The sequence below is a fragment of the Myotis yumanensis genome, unplaced genomic scaffold (genome assembly GCF_028538775.1).
Source record: "Myotis yumanensis isolate MYYU_CA2020_CCGP unplaced genomic scaffold, mMyoYum1.0.hap1 SCAF_9, whole genome shotgun sequence".
NCBI classification, from domain to species: Eukaryota; Metazoa; Chordata; class Mammalia; order Chiroptera; family Vespertilionidae; genus Myotis; species Myotis yumanensis.
In genome coordinates, this window is record NW_027223760.1 from 28,132,187 (window position 1) to 28,152,017 (window position 19,831).

The window sequence follows — 19,831 nt, forward strand, 5'->3', positions numbered from 1 at the left end:
CCTCTTTCTCGGCTTAGGTGTTGCAGTTTCTCATTTCGCATTCTGATACCATACAAGCAATCCTGCGCTGCCAGGACGTCAGTGCCGGGTCTTTGCAGGAACTGGCTCTGCTCACAGGAATTATAAGTAAAGCAGCACTTCCAGGTGAGTTGAATGTGTTGAACGGATCTTTAATAATTCTTTTCAAACTTACATGTGCACTTAATAGAATGAGGTTTTTAATTACTTCGAAGTACTAAGTTTATTTTTGTAAAAATGATACAAATTATTATAAAAAATTCAGAATCTAAGAAAATAATCAACACTTAAAATCCCACTATCCAGAAATTACCACAAGTTAACATTTGGTAAGTAGCTTTCAAACATTGTTCTATGTTTGAACAATGCACATAAGAGACAGAGAGAAATAGAGATATACAGAGGTAATTTATAAGAATGGTATTACCTTTTACATGCAGTTTTTAGAAAATAACTGATTTTACATAAACTTAACAGATAACAAACTAATTGAAGAGAAACTGAAGACATTGCTAAATTCCAGACAAATGTTTTTTTACCACAAGAGTCCAAGAGATACTAGTTCTTAAAAATGATTATGAAAAATTAAGATATTTTGGTCATTTTTAAAAATGTAATCTCTCTCTCTTTTTAAATATATATATATATATCTCAGAGGTGGATATTTGTTAGAGAACAAGTACAGACTCCCACATGGGGAGGGGGCAAGAGTCTCCTTAATCTTTTAATTGCATGTAAATTTTAGACAGTCAGTTAACTCCTGATGTGAAAGATAAAATGATGAGTTCTTTTATAATTCCTTTTCCACTTTCAGATTATGTTTGTTTATATTATTTTTACTTTGTCAGATTTTATAACGTTTACATTCATTCCTAAAACCATAATATCTTCAGCTACTTAGTTTTACTTGTATATTTACACAGGGTCACTGAAAAACACCAATTCTTTATTTTCCTCCCATGGTTTCACCATTCCTGAGTTTGCTCTTTTGCTATATCTCTTTGTATTTTTAATTTGTGTTGGAGTCCTCTCCCCCAAGGAAAACTTCCCTTAATTCTCTAATATTTATGAATGGCTAAAGGTTGCCTTTATTCTTGAATAAGAGTGTGGCTGATTAGAATTTTCTTTCCCTCAGAACTTGTAATATTAATGATAATAGTTTATATTTATTAAGCATTTATGTGCCAAATATTGTTTTTTTAATTCTCACAACCATCTTATGTGGTATAACTATTATTGTCCACATTTTACAATGAGGAAACTGAGGCACAGAGAGGTAAACTTTTCCAAAGTGACATAGAAAATACTGGTAATAAAGAGTTTCCCAGACAGTATGGCTTCTGAGCCTGTGCACTTAACCTGCTAGGCACTACTACCCCCTTTTTATGTTGGAGAAGTCTGAGACCAACCCCTGATTCCACGCCACCACCCTCAATATTTTTTTCCTCTCTGGGGCTATCTCTGTACCTGAGCGGGGAGTGTTTAGCAGGGCAGAGTATGGGACCTATAGAGGCGCTTGGAGCCTGAGCTCATTCTCTTTTTATTTTTTTATTGTTGTTGTTAATCCTCACCCGAGGATATATTTCCATTGATTTTTAGAGAGAATCATGGAACCAGGGTTCCATGAGGAGTTGCAAGCGTTTCTTGATTTATCTTCTTTCCTGCATACTGCTTGTGAGGAGGAGATAAGGGCCATAAGCAGAATCATGCTGCTTACTCCACCAGAATTTTCTCTCTTTTTTTTTTTCCTTAGCTACCACTATTCTTCACTATTTATGGCATAAGTTGGCTCCTTTCCTTTTTTGGTTCATTTTGTAAGTTGATGACAGGAGGGGCATTTCTATGATGCTACTTTATTTTACCCTCTTTACCGAGAAGTCCTAGGTTAGGTATAGGGACTTACCTTTTAGCAAATCTTCTGGTAAAAAGGTTTTATTGATGAAGTTTCCTTTCATTACTTTTTTTAAACACCTAAAAATTCCCTATTTTGCTAATAGCATTATTTGACTATGTCAGTATTAAGATTCTATTCAGAAAAGCACAATTTATTTTAACATGCTCTTGATAAATTCAAACAAAATAAAAGAACAGAGTAAAGGTATCCTGACCAGCAATTCCTGCTATCTAAAAGGAACCAGATGTCAATTTAATTTATTTTTCTAGAAATTACTCTCCAGGTATGTGTAAAAATTTCCCCTCCTTACATAAGTGAAATTATACCATACATACTGTTCTGTAACATTTTTTCCATTGTGTCTTTATTTTTTCTCATCAGCACATATAGCTCCTACTTCATTCTTTTAATTAGCTTCGTAGTTTCCCATTGTGACATACTTAACCAGACCCCTATGATATGTTGACTGTTTCCAGTCTTAAAAATTCAACTGTGTGGCATTTAATACTGTGTGTGTGTGTGTGTGTGTGTGTGTGTGTATGCATGCATTTTTGCAGATTTGAGCTGGTAGGCTTGATGCATTTCTGGCATTGCTTGGTCAGAAATATATAGATATATTATAAATATATAGATATAGATATATATCTTTTAAATATACATATTTAAATATATATATATCTTTTTTGAAAAAAAGATAATGCCAGATACCCTTCCAAATTTTAAAACAATATTCACTCCTGGCAACTCTACTCTGTACAGTTTGGTCCTCGATTACATACTGTTTTGTATTTTATAATATCATTAATTTGTCTTAAATGTTCCCATTAAATTATAAGTCCATTTATAACTTTGTATACCCCATTTTGCCTAGTCCAGTACTGGATCTGTCACACCTCCTCAAATACTTATTTGCAGGTTAATTTTTCTATGACCCACAGATATTCTGAAAAGGATTTTGAAGTTGAAAGTGATACTTACGGTACACAGAGTAGTCAGGTGGCATTTAACAAAAGGGTCCTCTAGAAACTGAGAATTGGTGGTCTTTTTAAATAGAAGCAGCAGTTGATGTGCAGGGGTAAAACACAAAACAAAGCCCCCCAAAAAAGGGAAAGAATGGGGAATAGCAACACATGTTGCAGAGTACAGAAAGTTCGAGGACAAAGGAAAAAGCCGCAGTTCCATGATACGTTGGGTACAATATCCAGCTTTCAGGGTGGTTAAGATGGGAAAGAAGGGCATAAGAATTACAAGCAGCAAAAGCAGAGAAAATATTTCAAGAATTTGACCTGAACCAGGTTTTTGCCTTATTTTGGAATGTAAGGGAGACCTGACACATTTCAAATAGTGAGGAAAAACCCTCTGTGGCAGGGAGGTTTTAGTGCGCTAGAAAAGAAACTGAATCGGGAGCAGACTCCCAGAGGAGGAGGTGGGCAGGGCTGGCATCTAGTGGAGTCATGAAGCTCAAGTGAGGCATAACAAGCCATGTGCCAGCTCATGAGTATATCCTGTAAGCTTGTGTTGAGGTCATGGGCCAAAAGTCTACAAAGAGGACTGTCATTATAAGGAGCAAAGGCTGAGATTATAGGCTATGGAGCATATGCTTGGAAATAAGAAATGAATTAAAGAGGTTTCATATAAATGAATTAAATTTATATGAAAATGCATAGAAAGTTAGAGTGGCTAAGACAAGTTGAGGTGGGTTCTCCTTAGCATGTCCATAGTTATGGAAGAAAGAAAGAAACCAATGGGAGAATGACCTGTGGGTTTGCTTGGAGGGCTAGATAGAAATAAAGAGAGTTCGTGGTATTACAAGAAATTGATCAGCTTGATTTAGGAATTTTGAAATGGGTCCAAACTGAGAAGTTGAATGGAAACTTTTGCATATGTGCAAAACTAGTTTGAAGAACAAACCAAATGATACAATACCTAGAAAAGGTAAAAGAAGTGCATTTTATTCTTAGTGTTTTATATTCTAAACTCTTTCATGAAAAAAGAATTTATTGCTGAGTTTAGAAATTTTTAACTTTTATGGCTATAGGTAAAAAGTGGATTTTTCTCAAAAACTTTAAAAAGTGCCTTTTAAAATCACTAATTGATCTAGATTTAGATTGCATATATAAATTTCTCCAAAATCCTCTTGGTAGAGTCTATATCTATTTATGCAAATAAAGACTATAAAATACTAGAACTGCTCCTTTTAGCTTTTTAATGTTTTTATTTTCTTGATTATAAAACTACATTTAAAGGCATTCCAAATTTTCTAGGTATATTAAGTGAACTGGATGTTGATGTAAATGAAGGATCTCTAATGGAGCTACAGGGACATATTGGAAGATTCCAGGTAACGATTCTTATTTCTTTAAAGAGGAGTTGTAAGACTTCTAGCAAAATACAACAGTCCCTTCACTCATCCTCCCCAATCTGCTGTCTGGATTTGGGCAAACCCTTTCAACTATTTTAATTGATTAATTGATTCTTGTTATCTCTAAATAATATGCTTATGTTGCTACTACTTGATTATCCAATTTTAGGAATCATCATTGACTTCCCATTGAGGAAGTTAAGAATCTAGATCTCTTTACTCCTTTTCTTCCATCATAATATATGTGTATTTCTTATTACCCTCTCCCTCCCCTCAAATTCAGCATAACTATACCATAATTTTGATTAGATCAATGTTTGGTGTTACATTGTTATTACTGTGTAATTGTCATGGACAATATATTACTTTCCTGTGTAACATTGTTTTCCCTAGAATAAGTACTTTTCTTTTTTTATTTGCTTGACTTTTCTGTACCTATTTCTAATTTATTCACAAACTCTTCTCCAGTTGTGTAATTTCCTATCAATATATTCAAACATATTAGATAGCTTATCAATTAGATATTATAGTCTTTCTGGGAGCCCCCTGGCCTGCTTTAATCATCTTCACTTTTTATTGGCTGCAGAATAATTATATTTATGTACTAGAATTTATATTCCATTGTTTTTGATACAGTAATTTTTTTTAACCAATCCTCTTTTCATAAACTGTTTTTCAAGTTTCCAGAAGTAAATACTGCCTTCAGCATTTTTGCATACAAAATTTTAAACTATAGATTAAATAACATAACCAGTATCACTAGGTCCAAGGATATACACATAGTGCATTTTGAGTTATTGTCAAAACGGCTTGCACTCTCACCAACAAAACCTAAATACTCCTTTTTTTCCCCCTCAGTCTTTTCACTTTTTTCATTGGTAGGGAGAAAAAAATATCTTTGATGAATTATCCATCAGTTGACCTCTTGGACATGTTTTAGTGCATCTGTTTCATCTGTAAGAATAGCAAACAGCCAGTTATAAATGTTAAAAATAGACATAACTGTTTTGACAAAATAAGTGTATGTTATAGTTTGTTTTGCCTTATTCAAACTTACTACTTAAATATCAGTTTAAATAAGGTATTATGGAAGATAGAAATTGCTACTATCACTCTAGAATTGTGGCCCCTTTATGAAGTCCCCAGAAGCGGTCATGGGAGTAACAGCCTTTAAGTTTGAGCTTTAGTGGACAATTATCATGGCCGTGCTTGTGACAGATTGTCTTCTGTTTGCCATTTCACTTTGCTTCTCATTGTTTATTGTGGTTTTTTAATGAGTGTGTACCAAGGAATTATTTGGTGTGATACAGAGAATTCTTTGGCAAACACTTAGATTCTAGTTGGGATTCACTCACTGCTAAAAAAATTGATATTCTTGTAATGAGTTGACTGCCAAGCATAGACATTTGCAAAAAGGTGAATTTAATAGTGCTAACTTTATTTGGCTCCATTAGAATAAGAAATCAGATGTGTTAAAGAGTGATTCCACTCTCCCCTGAGTTTTTCTTTTTTATAGCCCTCAAGAAAGGGAGGCCGCTAATTTTAAACATTTAACAAAATATTAACAAAATATCTTTCCTTTCTTAGCGCCAGTGCTTGGGACTACTGAGTCGCTTTGGTGGCTCTGACAGACTCCGTCAGTTTAAATTTCAAGATGATAATGTGGAAGGAGACAGAGTGAACAAGAAAGATGAAATCGAACTCGCTATGCAACAGGTAAGGGGAGTGAGAACTGTGTACCTATTCTTTAAGGTTTTTATGTTTTAGAAACATATGTTAAAAGTAACATTTGAGTAATTTTATAAATTGATTTATAACTTTTTTTGTCATTTTACAATTGAATCCTAACTTTGTTCTTCATATCTGGATTTCCATGGTATTAGGACATTTGTTACTCATGTGATTGTTACTGCTCTTCTTTGTTGTAGATTTGTGCCAATGTCATGGAATATTGCCAGTCACTCATGATGCAGAGTTCCCCTACCTTTCAGCATGCTGTGTGCCTCTTCACCCCGAGCCTGTCCGAAACCATTAACAGAGATGGACCCCGGCAAGGTGAGCCTTGTTCTTTCTCTCTGTATATGAGGAATTATGGTAAGTTGTTATGATTATGACAAGCTCTAGTTGGCTCTAGTAAGATGTGATTTTTTTTCCTTTGTGTAACAATGGGAAAATTTTAAACCAACTTTTTAAGAAGGAGTGGTGAGGAGGTACTATTGTCAGACCTGTGGATAGGCTGGGAGCTCGAGAGAATAGAGAAATTCTAGATTTTCTGAGGATAAATCTAGAAGAGTCTTGTGGCCAAAGTATAGTTTTCAGTAGTACTTGAGATCCCAAAAGAAGGACCTAGGTTTGGAGAATAAGCTAGCTGGGTGAAAATACGAAAATGTAACAGCCCCATTCTCTCCAAACATATAGTAGACTGATTGATAGCATGTAATCGGTCCCTGAGACTGTTCATTTGAAAATTGTTTTTTCCTCTTTATTCATTTCCTTAAATATTCTCAGTTGATCTGTCTTCAAATTCATTTATTCTTTCCTGAGTCAGCTCCATTAGCTGTTAAGTATATCTAGTGAATTTTTTATTTCAGAAATGGTATTTTTCAGTTCTACAATTTCCATTTGGTTTTGTGATATCATTTATATTTTTTTTCTACTGAGATATCCTGTGGTTTTTATTGATTGTGAGCTTATTTTGTTTTCTCTCGGTTAGGATAGTCAGAATAGCTACTCTGAAACCCTCATTCACTAATTTCCAACATCTGGTTCATCTGAGATTAGATTTGATTGGTTTTCTTGTCTTTTGAGAATGTCTTCCACTTTCTTAGTTGTCGCATGTGGGGTACTTTTAAATTGTATATTACATTCCCTACCAGCGTGCCTGCTTCTGTTCACTCTGGTACCGTCAGGTAGTTGTTTTTGTATTGTGTCTAGGTTTTTTACTTGTTGTCTGGTATGATTTTAGTTTGTCATACTTGGAAGCAGAAGTTCTTAATATCTAACAAGTTACCTTTACTTAAAAGATACCTTTCATTCAGCGATTCATTTGGAGAGTAGTCTTACTTAGGTAAGAGTATGTCTTAATGAAATTGAAGAAGTAGCTATAAAGCTTTATATTCTGTGGGATAAATGGGTATTAAACCATTTAGATTGGAGATATAAAACAATGGCTTTGACATAATTAAGCAAATTAATTCTACATAGTTCTAGCTTTGTCCTATATTCAAAAAGTTTGCTTCCAGGAAGATCACTAGAATAAGAAGGCGTTGCCCTGGGAGGAGTTCCACTTTAGGGAGAAACAGATCCTCACATGTGCTCGCTGGGTGGTTCAGCAGAGGTGAAAGATCATCTTCACCTTGGAATGATTGGCAGTCCTACCCTAAACCCCTCATTCAGAACAGTGGTTTGCATATCACCCAGCAGTGACATTTAACCTCATCCATCCCCTCTCTATCTGGCAGTTCGTGATTGTAGGTCTTGATGAAGACCTGACTACATCAAGAGGGCAATCCTTCTCTTCCCCCCTGAAATCTTAAGTTTTTAAAAAACACGAGATTTCCAAACCAAATCCTAATTTTGTCATTTATTCTTCAAAAACATTAATCATATGCTAATAATGTATTAGTAGTAATTATTAAAACTTCATTTTAATCTTTCACAAATAATTATCATTCTTTAATCTTTAATACTTAAAGATGAACTTTATGAAGCCTTATAAATTGATCTTTATTTCCCCTCAGGCTTTTTAAAGAGTTAACAAGCACGTTTTCCTCTGCCAGTTCTAGACATGAGAGTGGGCAGGTATGTGGTAGGTTTGAGAAAACTGAGTTATAGAGAGGCACTTGAACCTACTGGTTAAGAGCACAGATTGGTGACGGACTGCCTAGATTTGTGTCCCAGTTCTATAAGTGACTGTTGGTATGACTTCAGAAAATTCACTTACCCTCTTCGTGCCTCAGTTTCTTTATTTGTAAAATAGCAAATAAATGAATGCTCCAATGAATGACTGTAAGGATTAAATGTGTTACTATATGTAAAGTGTTTGAGAACAGTGCCTGGCCCTTAGCAATACCTAAATGTTAGCTATTATTATTTTCATTATTGTTGTTGTTATCAGTTAGTATATTTACTATTACTTGTGATCCAGGGACCCTTTCCTATAGCACCTGTATTGCCAGACCTCATGATCTTTCCTGTGGAATCCGTTTCTTCTGTAGTCAAATTTATTAGGAGCCATCTTCATCTGATGTCTATGTCTGATAGCCTGTGAACACTGGTCTTTTCTAGACTTGAGCATGTCAGTGTGAGAACTCCTAAAATGCTATGGAGTAATCTTAGCATCAGACTATACTCTTTGTAGATATCTTCCTACCAGGGGAGATACCACACAAATGTTAACTGGGGACCAGGGCACGTAAGTTCACCAGGAGGAGGCTCTATGTAGATGTGATGACCTGTGTCATCTTCACTGAAGACTGGAATGGAAACCTGAAATCCCAGATGTGTCTGGGATATCCTGGTTGCTATCAGCACCCACTGATAAGGGGCTGTTTTCTCTCTTCCTCTCCACACGAAGACCCATGAGATCTGACTTTGGAGCAAAGTTAAGGGAGGCGGTAGTGAAGGAAGCAAATGCCGATCTCTCCTTCACTGTACATGGCAGTTAGGGCCATTCAACAAAGATGTCTCCAAAATGAACCTGAAGTTGCTAAGGTGTTTCTGAAGAAATCCCTCAGTCATAGAGGAAAGTGCTCTGTTTGCCCTCACAGGCTGTCTGTAGAGTAGCAGTGGTATTTTCTCTAGCTCTTCCCTCTGCAGGCACCTTTTCTGACATCTCGCCGTTCCTGTACCTTCATCAGAAGGTGGTCAAGTCAAAGGCAGATCATCTTGTTTTGCTACCCAAATGGAGTTACTGTGGTAAAAGACTCATTAAAATTCAAATCCAATGCTGTCCTATAATAATGAAACCCTAATATGCAAATCGACCGAACAATGGAACAACTGGTTGCTATGACGTGCACTGACCATCAGGGGGCAAACACTCAATGCAGGAGCTGCCCCCTGGTGGTCAGTGCATTCCGAGGCAGCGCTATGGACCCTTCAGGGGATGTCCAACTGCCGCCTTAGGCCCGCTTCCCGCCAGCAGGCCGACATCCCCCGAGGGGTCCTGGACTGTGAGAGGGCTCAGGCCCAGCTGAGGGACCCCTCCCACCCCCCAGTGCACGAATGTCGTGCACCGGCCTCTAGTTTTTGAATATTTTAGTTGGTGTTTTCCTTCTTTCTTTGGAAGAATGACTGTGAGCTGGGAATTCAGCAACCAGAAAGATGCAGACCGGCAATGAACCCATGTAACCAGAGCAGTAGGGTGAGGCAGGAGTTACTCACCTGGGGTCAGGAAACTCCAAACTTGTGTATATGGTCTGGGGGTTGGGGTTTGGGGTGGGGAGATGGGAGTAAAGGTTTATAACTAGCATAGAGTTCTGAAAGACATCTTCAGTCAGAAAAGGGTAAGCTCTATCTGTGTCCAATTGTCACATTTCCTTATTCTCTCAAGGTCTTCAGCCTTATGTTCACCCCTGATTATGGACTCAGAGTAGCTCCTAGCCACTCCTTTGAACTGTCAATGGTATTTAAAAGTAGTCTTGGGTTGGTTTTAATAATAGTTTACATGCCCTTAAATTCCTGGGCATCCCTTGTTTTAAAACAGGTCATTTGAAATACATATAAAATGCTTACACGTGGAACATTGTTTTTTATCATCAACTCTGTTAGATACCCAAGCTCCAGTGGTTCCATATTGGCGCCTGCCTGGTTTGGGCATTATTGTCTACCTACTGAAACAGAGTGCTAATGATTTCTTCAGCTACTATGACAGTCATCGGCGGAGTGTCAACAAGTTACAGAATGTAGAGCAACTTCCACCGGATGAAATAAAAGAGGTATGAATCTTATAATGGGCTGTGAAGCCACTGACTTTACTAATAAGGACCAGGGTATTGATGTCATACTTGTGAGTAAGATGACGTATGCAGTGAGACAAAAGGAATTGAAATTATTCCTCTGTGTGACTTGAAGAAGAGTCCCTCACCTTAGCACCACGCCTTGTAAGCATAGACTCTTGAATGAAAGACAGTGAAGTTACACCTGTTCAAGAAAACCACCTGCCACCAGCAGAATGGCAGCTGGCCTTTGTGTAAGATAATTTATACTCTAAAGTCTGTGCTGAGAAACAGGCTTCTACTCCAGGTGCTTATTCAGGAGATGTGATATCCTTAGGTAAGATGTCTCTACCTTCAGTATCTTCAGTACCTGTTTAGTAAAATTTTCAGACAAGGAGATGGAGTAACAGATGTGACTGCCTGCTCTCACGTACCCAGAATCATTCCCTGGCATTTATTGTAGCTAAAGATGCTGAGTTGCCAGGTTTGCTCCCTAAGTAGCCTGCCATCTTTCCCATTTGGCACAGGGATCTCTTGGCATTGCTGCAGCTTCCTCTGTCCTATGGCAGCCTGGGCCATTTTACCACTCCTGGTTTTCACCAGCTTTCCTAAAAAACTCTGTATCGCTCTTCAGAGTAGTCAATGCCTACTCCCTCTTGCCACTCTTCTAATAATCATAGGGAACGTTTCTGGAGTGTTTATAATGTGCCAGGCCCTGAGCTACAAGTTCTATGAATGAATATATGAGGCAAATGTTGTTCTCATTTCTCTGATGAGGAAACTGAGGCACTGGAAGTTTGAATACCCAAAGCCCTAGCTAGCAAGTCCACACTGAGTCAGGAGTTATTGACTGGGTTCAGGTAGTCCTGGAAGTGTGTGGCTTACATCAGGCAGCCCTTCCCCCTCATGCCAGCTTATGGGCGATGCTCGTACTCGCAAGAGGAACTGTAGCATCATAATAAAGTACATGACCTTCCACTGTCCCCACTTCAGTACACCCTCTGCCAGAGACAGTGTCTGAATTTTAATTGAACCATGTGCTTATAGGTCTGCCAAACAGAGTGGTGACCGCAGAGGTTCCGGTTGGTGATCATGTTTTTTATGCTCTAGAAGTCTACTTTACATTTTCTTCAGAAGATATGTGACAGCTGTTAAAGAAATGCTGCATGGCATTGTTACACTTGCTGCTGCTGAAAAAACCTGCTGTTCTCTTCTGTCTTAATTTGACGGGAAATTCAGGGTTGATTAGAAATGTCTGTTTCAGGGACAGGACTTTTTCAAAAAGTAACAGATGAATATTCATTTGTAATTCGACTGCTTCATTTTTTTGTTATTAGCTTCCTAACTAGAAAGTGACTCTTCCCTGCCAGGATGTTTAGATTTATTTGAATGTTTTTCACAGTGCTTATCACAAGCAACCCTCTTACAGTACATTTTCGTTACAGTTGTGTCATTCTTAATACTGCATTTGTTTCTTTTTCTTAGTTGTGTCAGTCTGTGATGCCTGCTGGTGTTGATAAAATCTCCACTGCCCAGAAATACGTTCTAGCAAGACGGCGTTTGGTGAAGCTGATCAACAATCGAGCTAAACTGCTTTCCCTTTGTTCTTGTATCCTTAGCAAAATCACAGTGGGACTTGACCTTTAAGAGAACCTGCCAATGTAGGAACTTTTACTTATTCTCATGTTATTTGGGCATCAAAACCATATAGAAAGGGTCATAATTACTGTTCATTTTTTCCCCAGTAAATGCCTGATATATTTCAAAATAGAATTATTTTTCCTTTAAAGTAGCTAATAACCCTGATAATGTACAGAACCTTTCTGTCTGGACAGGGGACAAGGACTCTGGAGACTGCTGGCACAGTGCCCCGTGGTCCCCATCTCCTTCTCAGCACATCTTGCTGCTTCTGGGGAGACGTCTTCCGTCTTCCGTGGAGTCATACCCCTGGCTGTTTACTGAGGCTGTGGGTACATCACTAGGTGGTGCAGTCTCTTTTTCTTTCTCCTCCTCAGAAACTGGTTTGTAAAAAGCACTTGTTGAGATTGTTTTCCTTTACTTGAGCTCTCTGTAGTTATCATAGAGACCTGCCTATTTATTCTTTGGCGCCACCTGGAGTACTACTTGTTACATTGCACACCCACGGATTCTCAAGATTCTTTGTTTGCCTCCAGGACATTGTTAAAAAGCAGAAGGCTACAAGGTAAACATTATTCTGCAAATTAATGAACCATAAATGCCTTTGGATTTCAGTGCCTTGAAAAACTAGTCACATTTTAATTTATTTTCTGTGTCTAGGTTACTAAGAGTTGATTGGATAATTGAGAGCTACTTAGGTGTTAGGCATAGCTTGACTTTATACTTTACTTCTAGCCGTGGGAAATTGTGCAGAGCATTAAAGCATCTTAGCAGCTGCTCCTCAACTTCTTTCAGTTGAGACAGTGATTCCCAAAGTGGGTGCTACCGCCCTCTGGTGGGCGCTGCAGCGATCCAGGGGGGGCGGTGATGGCCACAGGTGCATTTGTTTTAACTTTTTTGTATTACCTTTCTATTCTGAGTTCAATAAATAGTTTCATAATTTCAAACTTCAGTGTTTCTAATTTACACCTTTCTTTACTATATTTTACGAAAAAGGTAGAAACATTAATATATATATCTTTCTGTTTAATTGCTATTAAAATTTAAAAAAAATTAATTTCCAGGGGGCACTGAGTAATATTTTTTCTGGAAAGGGGGCGGTAGGCCAAATAAGTTTGGGAACCACTGAGTTAAGAAGTGAGCCAGCTCCAGCGTCCCCTGCTCAAAAGTAACTGTCCAAAAGAATGGAAGTGGGTCAGCCGAGGCCAGGGTTCTCGTTGCTGAAGTGAGCCTCTCTCATTGATGAGAATGTATTGGGTCCCTTGGGGGAAAACAAGACAAGCTTTTGAACCCTGGCCCAGACCATCGAAATGCTTCCCGGGGGCTTCCATGAACTGAAAATTGAAATCAGGTTCTCATCTTGACCCATGTTTTCCATGGCACTGTGGTTCATTGTCTCCAGGTTCTTCCACTGTGTTGTAGACAAACTGCAGAGAAGGTTTGAGTATGTCTTTTGTCTCTAGATTCTTTTGCTTCAGAAGCCAATATGGATTTTAGAAGTGGACTGACAGTAGTGAGCCAACATGACATAGACCAGGTAACGTTCAATTCTATGCTCTTTTTTAATTTCTGAAAGGAAAAAGGAGAAGTCTAGTATGTTAGTAAGACTGTAATTTTCAGGATGTATACAAAGGCCAGATTTGAATTCTGGCATGGCCACCTAACAGCTGTTGATGTGGAACAAATTACTTAACTTCTGAGCCTCCATTTTCTCATAGAAAAATGGGAATGATAGTGCAACTTCAGAGGATTTTTTCAGAATTAACTGAGGTTTCATATGTGAGACTCCTAGGATAGTGCCTGGAACCTAGTAAGAGTTCAGTAATTGGTAGGCATTAAGATCTAGAAATTCCCAATTTTTTTTAATTAACTTTGTAGAATTTTTTTAAAAAAATATATTTTATTGATTTTTTTACAGAGAGGAAGGGAGAGAGATAGATAGTTAGAAACATCGATGGGAGAGAAACATCGATCAGCTGCCTCCTGCACACCTCCCACTGGGGATGTGCCCGCAACCCAGGTACATGCCCTTGACCGGAATCGAACCTAGGACCTTTCAGTCCGCAGGCCGACGCTCTATCCACTGAGCCAAACCGGTTTTGGCACTTTGTAGAATTTTTAGGCACAAATTAACAACACTTAATTTTCAGAAAATTTAATGGAGAGATTGTGAGTAGCCATTAAAAATTTAACTCCAGTAGACAATCATATTGTACAGTCATGTGTCGTTTAACGGCAGGGATACATTTTCAGAAGCGTGTCGATAGGCAATTTTGTGGTTGTGCGAACATCATAGCATGCACTCCCACAAACCTAGATGGTATAGCCTACTGGATACCTAGGTTGTATGGCACTGTTACATGGCATGGCATTGAACCTGTTGCTACTGGGCTATAAACCTGTACAGATAGCATGTTACTGTACAGGATACTGAAGGCAATTTTAACCCAATGGTATTTGTGTATCTAAACATATCTAAATATAGTAAAGCCAACAGTAAAAATATGCTATAAAAGGTAAAATGGTACACCTGCATAGAGCACTTACCATGAATGGAGCCTGCAGGATGGGAAGTTGGTCTGGGTGAGTTAGTGAATGAGAATTGAGAGAATGTGAAGGCCTAGAGCAGTGGTCGGCAAACTCATTAGTCAACAGAGCCAAATATCAACAGTACAACGATTGAAATTTCTTTTGAGAGCCAAATTTTTTAAACTTAAACTATATAGGTAGGTACATTGTTATTAACTTAATTAGGGTACTCCTAAGGCTTAGGAAGAGCCACACTCAAGGGGCCAAAGAGCCACATGTGGCTCACGAGCCGCAGTTTGCCGACCACGGGCCTAGGGCATTATTGTACATTCCTGCAGACTATCAACACTGTACACTTAGGCTACACTAAACTATTTAAGTTTTTTCTTTCTTCAATAAGTTATTGTGACATTTTTACTTTTAAATTTTTAAAAACTTTTTTACTCCTTTGTAATAACACTCAGCTCAAAACACAAACTGTATAGCTGTATAAAAATATTTTTATGTCCTTATTCTATAAGCTTTAAGCGTTTTTCTGTTTATTTACTGTTAAACTTTTTTGTTAAAGACTAAGACAGACAGCATACACATTAGCCTAGCCCAGGGGTGGGCAACCCCTGGCACACATGCCAAACATGGCACACCAGTAACTTTTGCTGACATGCGAAACCCTCTCTTATAATCTTCCATTTACAATTTTTTTCTTAATATTGACTTTTTTATTTTTCAGATAAATTCAGTGTAGGTGCATCTTAGATAAATAAATAATTTTACATAACGTATACATTAAAAAATAAATGTATTTTTCATCATCATATACTGTGTTTTTGTCGCTCGAACGGATTTTATTATTTCTTCAAGGTTCTTCACATATGTACACCTTAAGAGATATCAAGTAGGCGTAACATGTTCTCAAAAAATTAGGGTTGGCACGCAGAAGAATTTTGAGTCAGAGATTTTGCAGGTTTTGGCACGCACTCACAAAAAGGTTGCCCACCCCTGGCCTAGCCAGTGGTCGGCAAACTCATTAGTCAACAGAGCCAAATATCAACAGTACTTCTTCAAAATAGACTTGCCCAGGCCGAAAACCGACTTCTGTACATGGGCCACGAAGTTTCAATCTCACTGTACGTGTGCGCCCGCACGTGGTATTTTGTGGAAGAGCCACACTCAAGGGGCCAAAAAGCCGCATGTGGCTCGGGAGCCTCAGTTTGCCGACCACGGGCCTAGGCCTACACAGGGTCAGGACCACCACTATCACTGTATCTCACCTCCACGTCTAGTCCACTGGAGGTCTTCAGGGGCAGTACGCACGTGGAGCTGTCATCTCCTGTGATAACAGTGTCTTCTGCAATCCCTCCTGAAGGACCTGCTTGAGGCTCTTCTTAAGGAGGTGTCATTCTTTTCAGAAATACATCCCTGGTGGTTTTTGGTTTGTTTCTTTTTTTCTTCATAGAATTGATTGTTAGCAGATAATGTACTATGAACATTCCTTTTTCTATTAACAATGGCAATGAAGACTATAGGTGATAGAAATTTTTCAGCTTCATTACAGTCTTACAGGACCACTGTCACACATGCAGTCTGACATTGACTGAAAGGCATTATGTGGCACATGACTGTATAGTGCATTATGTACCTAGTATCCCCTTGATCAGTAGTGTTGAAATTGAATGAAGAACATTTCAAAACAATTAAAATGAAACCTCATATGAAACAAATACAAAGTCTTAGGAACAAAGCAGTTATCAGGATGTGTAATATTAAGGAAAATGAATTATAACCTGATCTGCTTGTAGGCAGCTAAAATTCGTGTCCTTGGCCACAATTTGATAAAACCTGCGGCTGAAGGTTGGGCCTTATCCAGGAAAAAGGGGCAGAGTCACAGCGTTTTTCAGACCCACACTTAGCCAGACATTATAGATACCATGCCTAGTCCTGACTGCATTTGCCTCCTAGTGACTTTATAACTAATTTATTTCTTGGTGTGGTTTGTGTAGGGAAGCTAATGTTAGTGAGGCCATGTGCAGAATTAGCTAAAGAATAGATCTTCCAGAAGATGTCTAATAATTATATGTTGACTTCATGACTGTTTCATTAGACTGGTCTGTTATAAAGTTAGAAGACATGCAGGATTAATAAATAACCTCACTCTGTGCTTTAATTTTAATGTAAAATCAAAGCCAGGTAGATTCACCTAATTTAGTATTTGATTTTAGCTTTTCAGTGTAATACCAAAATGATCCATCTGGAACTACATAGGCATTCTAAAATACACCTGAGGTCTAAAGTGTATACCAGATCCCCCCGGCCCCCCTTATAAAGTAAAAGTAAAAGCATGTACATTTTTGTCTTTTTAAATTGTATAATGAAGGAAAAGTAAAAGTTCTTTCCAATGTATCCTTTGTTTCTTTCTCCTGAGGCATCCACTCAGTAACTTCTTGTTTGGCCCTTCAGGAAATGTTTTTGCGCATATGTCTACATGTCAACAGCGGCATCAACAGTTGTTATTTAAAGGAGATTTTAAATTTTACACATTTTTATAAGAAAAGAAAGAGGGAAGAAATAGTATGAATAAATTCTAGGGTGGAAAATGTGATTTTTAAAAAAATTTGGTACATGAGAAAGGACAACATTAAAAGATTCAAAGATATTTTAAATTGGAAGACAGAATAAAAGAAGTATTTGAGAATGCGGTTTTAACAATGAAATGTCCTCTGTGTTACCTCTAGCTTCAGGCTGACGCCATCAATGCTTTTGGAGAATCACTACAAAAGAAACTTCTGGACATTGAAGGATTATATTCAAAAGTTCGATCTCGCTATAGTTTCATACAAGCTCTTGTCAGACGTGTCCGAGGCCTATTGAGGATATCACGGAACTGAGAGCCGTTCTTATTACACTCTTCTAGGGAAGAGATGAACTGGGGAAAACTCTCTCCTTTTTATAGATTAATTTGTCTCTAAATTATGACCAAAAATATTTTGCTATTTCTTTCTTTATATATGCACATTTTTTTCTGTAAACCTCTTTGCCCGGTTTCATCCTTACTAGTAAAAAATAAACACTTTTTAAAAAAACAAGCAAAACGAATGTATGGTTAATCTTTTGAAATTTTAGCTAGAAAATGATCAACATTATTGGGAAAGTATAAACTTTGCACAGTGGTGGTTTTTTCCTAGGGATATAATTTTGAATGCTAAATTAAAGACATAGTCTGGAAATTCTCATTTTTTTTCTCTCTTTGTACCTACATAACACTTCCATGATATTTAGGATTGCTCCATGAGGCAGAGTGGATAATAAACTATAGCCACACTCCTTAGTAGAATAGTGTACTTGGAAATGTCTCAAAAAGTCAAGTCATGTCTTTCCTAAAATTAATTTTTTTCTGCATTTAAATGACAATATAATTTTCATTTGTTCCTTAGAAATGATTGAGAAATTTCTCTAATCATCTGCCTATATTTCTCATAAAATATGATAGTTATAATTATAGCAAAAGAATTGCATAATCACCTCTCTATTTCTTGCTCAATTGTATTTATGTTCAAGTGACTACATCATCTGAAAGTCCATTTTTCCCTTTCTGGCCACCAATTATTTCAGCCTTGTATACAGGAGAGACTGCTGAGAGGGGAAAGAGTCTTGAGTCTCTTGTACTAGCAGAAAATGAATTCTTAATTCCAAAGTGTTGCTTTTACTTTTAATCTCATAATGACATTTCCATAGTTTTAAACATACATATATTTAATTGATTTCAGTGAAGAAGGGAGAGGGAGAGATAGAAACATCAATGATGAGAGAGAATCATTGACCGGCTGCTTCCTGCATGCCCACCACTGGTTCCGAGCCCGAAACCCCATCATGTGCCCTGACAATAAACGAACCGTGACCTCCTGGCTCATAGGTCGATGCTCAACCACTAGGCCATACCGGCTGGGCTCCATGGCTTTTAAGTATCTTTTTAAAATGGCTTTGTCATTGTTACATTTTGAAATTAATTTACTGCACTCATAGCACTAATTTTTAGCTGTTAATAAAGAGAAGTCTTAGAGGGGAGTGAATGAATAAATAAGTGGATCCAAAATGTATTAATAATGACTGTTGTTGCTCCACTGGTCAGGAATATGGCCATCTTTATCATCTGGAACACAGGCAGGAACCTACATAATCAGAAAAGAACCTGGGGCACAGAATCAAAGCATTTTATAAACCGCGGATGGACAGAGATATTAGCTAAATTTGGAATTAAGATTTTTAATTTACTGACTTCATAACTTGTTTTCCCATTTCTTCTCCCATTTCTTCCAAAATTGCAGCCAACTGTGGATGAGAAGTTGGGGCCATGAAGATGTGTGTGTGTGTGTGTGTGTGTGTGTGTGTGTGTGGTGGGGAGGAATACGGGGTGGGGTGGGGGGAACAGGAAGAATTGCTGCTGCGTGTGCTGCTCAAAAGGCTGGCCAGAAGCACCATTTGTATAATCAGTCCAGCGGGGACATGTGACTGACTGCGTTCTGTTCCCGTGTGGAGAGAGGCTGCTGGGGCAGTGTGTGCTCTTAGGGGATAAGTTCATCTATTCCTTCAAATAAGCAAAAGATCTCAATGTATTGTTTTTATTGAGTTGATCAGTTTTGTGGGGTTAGAAAATTAAAAAGAGGTGAGTACCTTCCTTGTCATTCTTAGAGTTTTTATAAAATGGTGATACATAACTATATGGCTGAACTTTAAGCTCTACATGCTGTTTGTACACAACCTAGCCTTTTCTAAATATTTGTCTATTGGTTTCCCAACTTATTTTGAAAAATTTTGAATCTTCACCAATGTTGAGAGTAAAGGGCAGGGCACCCATACACCTTTTACCTGGCTTCACCAGTTAACTTTTTAAATATATATAAATATAAATACATGTTTATATTTATATATATATATATATATATATTTTATTGATTTCAGAGAAGAAGGGAGAGGGAGAGAGAGAGAAACATCAATGATGAGAGAGAATCATTGATCAGCTGCCTCCTGATGTCCCCTACTAGGGATTGAGCTGCAACCTGAGTATATGCCCTGACTGGGAATCAAACCCTGAGCTACTGATTCATAGGTCTGAGCCATGCCAATAGGCTTACCACTTAACATTTTGCACATTGCTTTAGCTCTTTTATATGTGTACTAGAGGCCTGGTGCAGGAATTCATGCATGGATGGGGTCCCTCAGCCTGGCTGGCGATCAGGGCCAAGGGGCCAATTGGGGCAGGCTGACCAGAGGAGGGACTGCGGGAGGTTGGTCAGCCGCAGGAGGTTGGCTGTGGGATGGCACTGACCACCAGGGGGCAGCTCCTGCATTGAGCACCTGCCCCCTGGTGGTCAGTGCGCATCATAGCTGTTGTCCGGTCTTAATGGTCGCTTAGGCTTTTATATATATAGATATATTGGGTTTCTTCCTTAACTA

The 19,831-nt window shown here is 38.1% G+C and overlaps 1 protein-coding gene across 1 annotated transcript in view; it reads left to right on the forward strand.

The window, feature by feature from the left end:
* Positions 1-17,455, forward strand: part of NUP205 (nucleoporin 205) — an 82,556-nt gene extending 65,101 nt beyond the window's left edge. The window contains exons 35-43 of the mRNA XM_070423964.1: positions 18-144; positions 4,177-4,253; positions 5,862-5,990; positions 6,203-6,329; positions 10,047-10,213; positions 11,699-11,822; positions 12,288-12,416; positions 13,315-13,388; positions 17,113-17,455. Coding sequence (XP_070280065.1) covers positions 18-144; positions 4,177-4,253; positions 5,862-5,990; positions 6,203-6,329; positions 10,047-10,213; positions 11,699-11,822; positions 12,288-12,416; positions 13,315-13,388; positions 17,113-17,265 — 1,107 coding nt within the window. The 3' untranslated portion in view covers positions 17,266-17,455. The remainder of the gene's footprint in view (positions 1-17; positions 145-4,176; positions 4,254-5,861; positions 5,991-6,202; positions 6,330-10,046; positions 10,214-11,698; positions 11,823-12,287; positions 12,417-13,314; positions 13,389-17,112) is intronic.
* Positions 17,456-19,831: the final 2,376 nt, after the last annotated feature.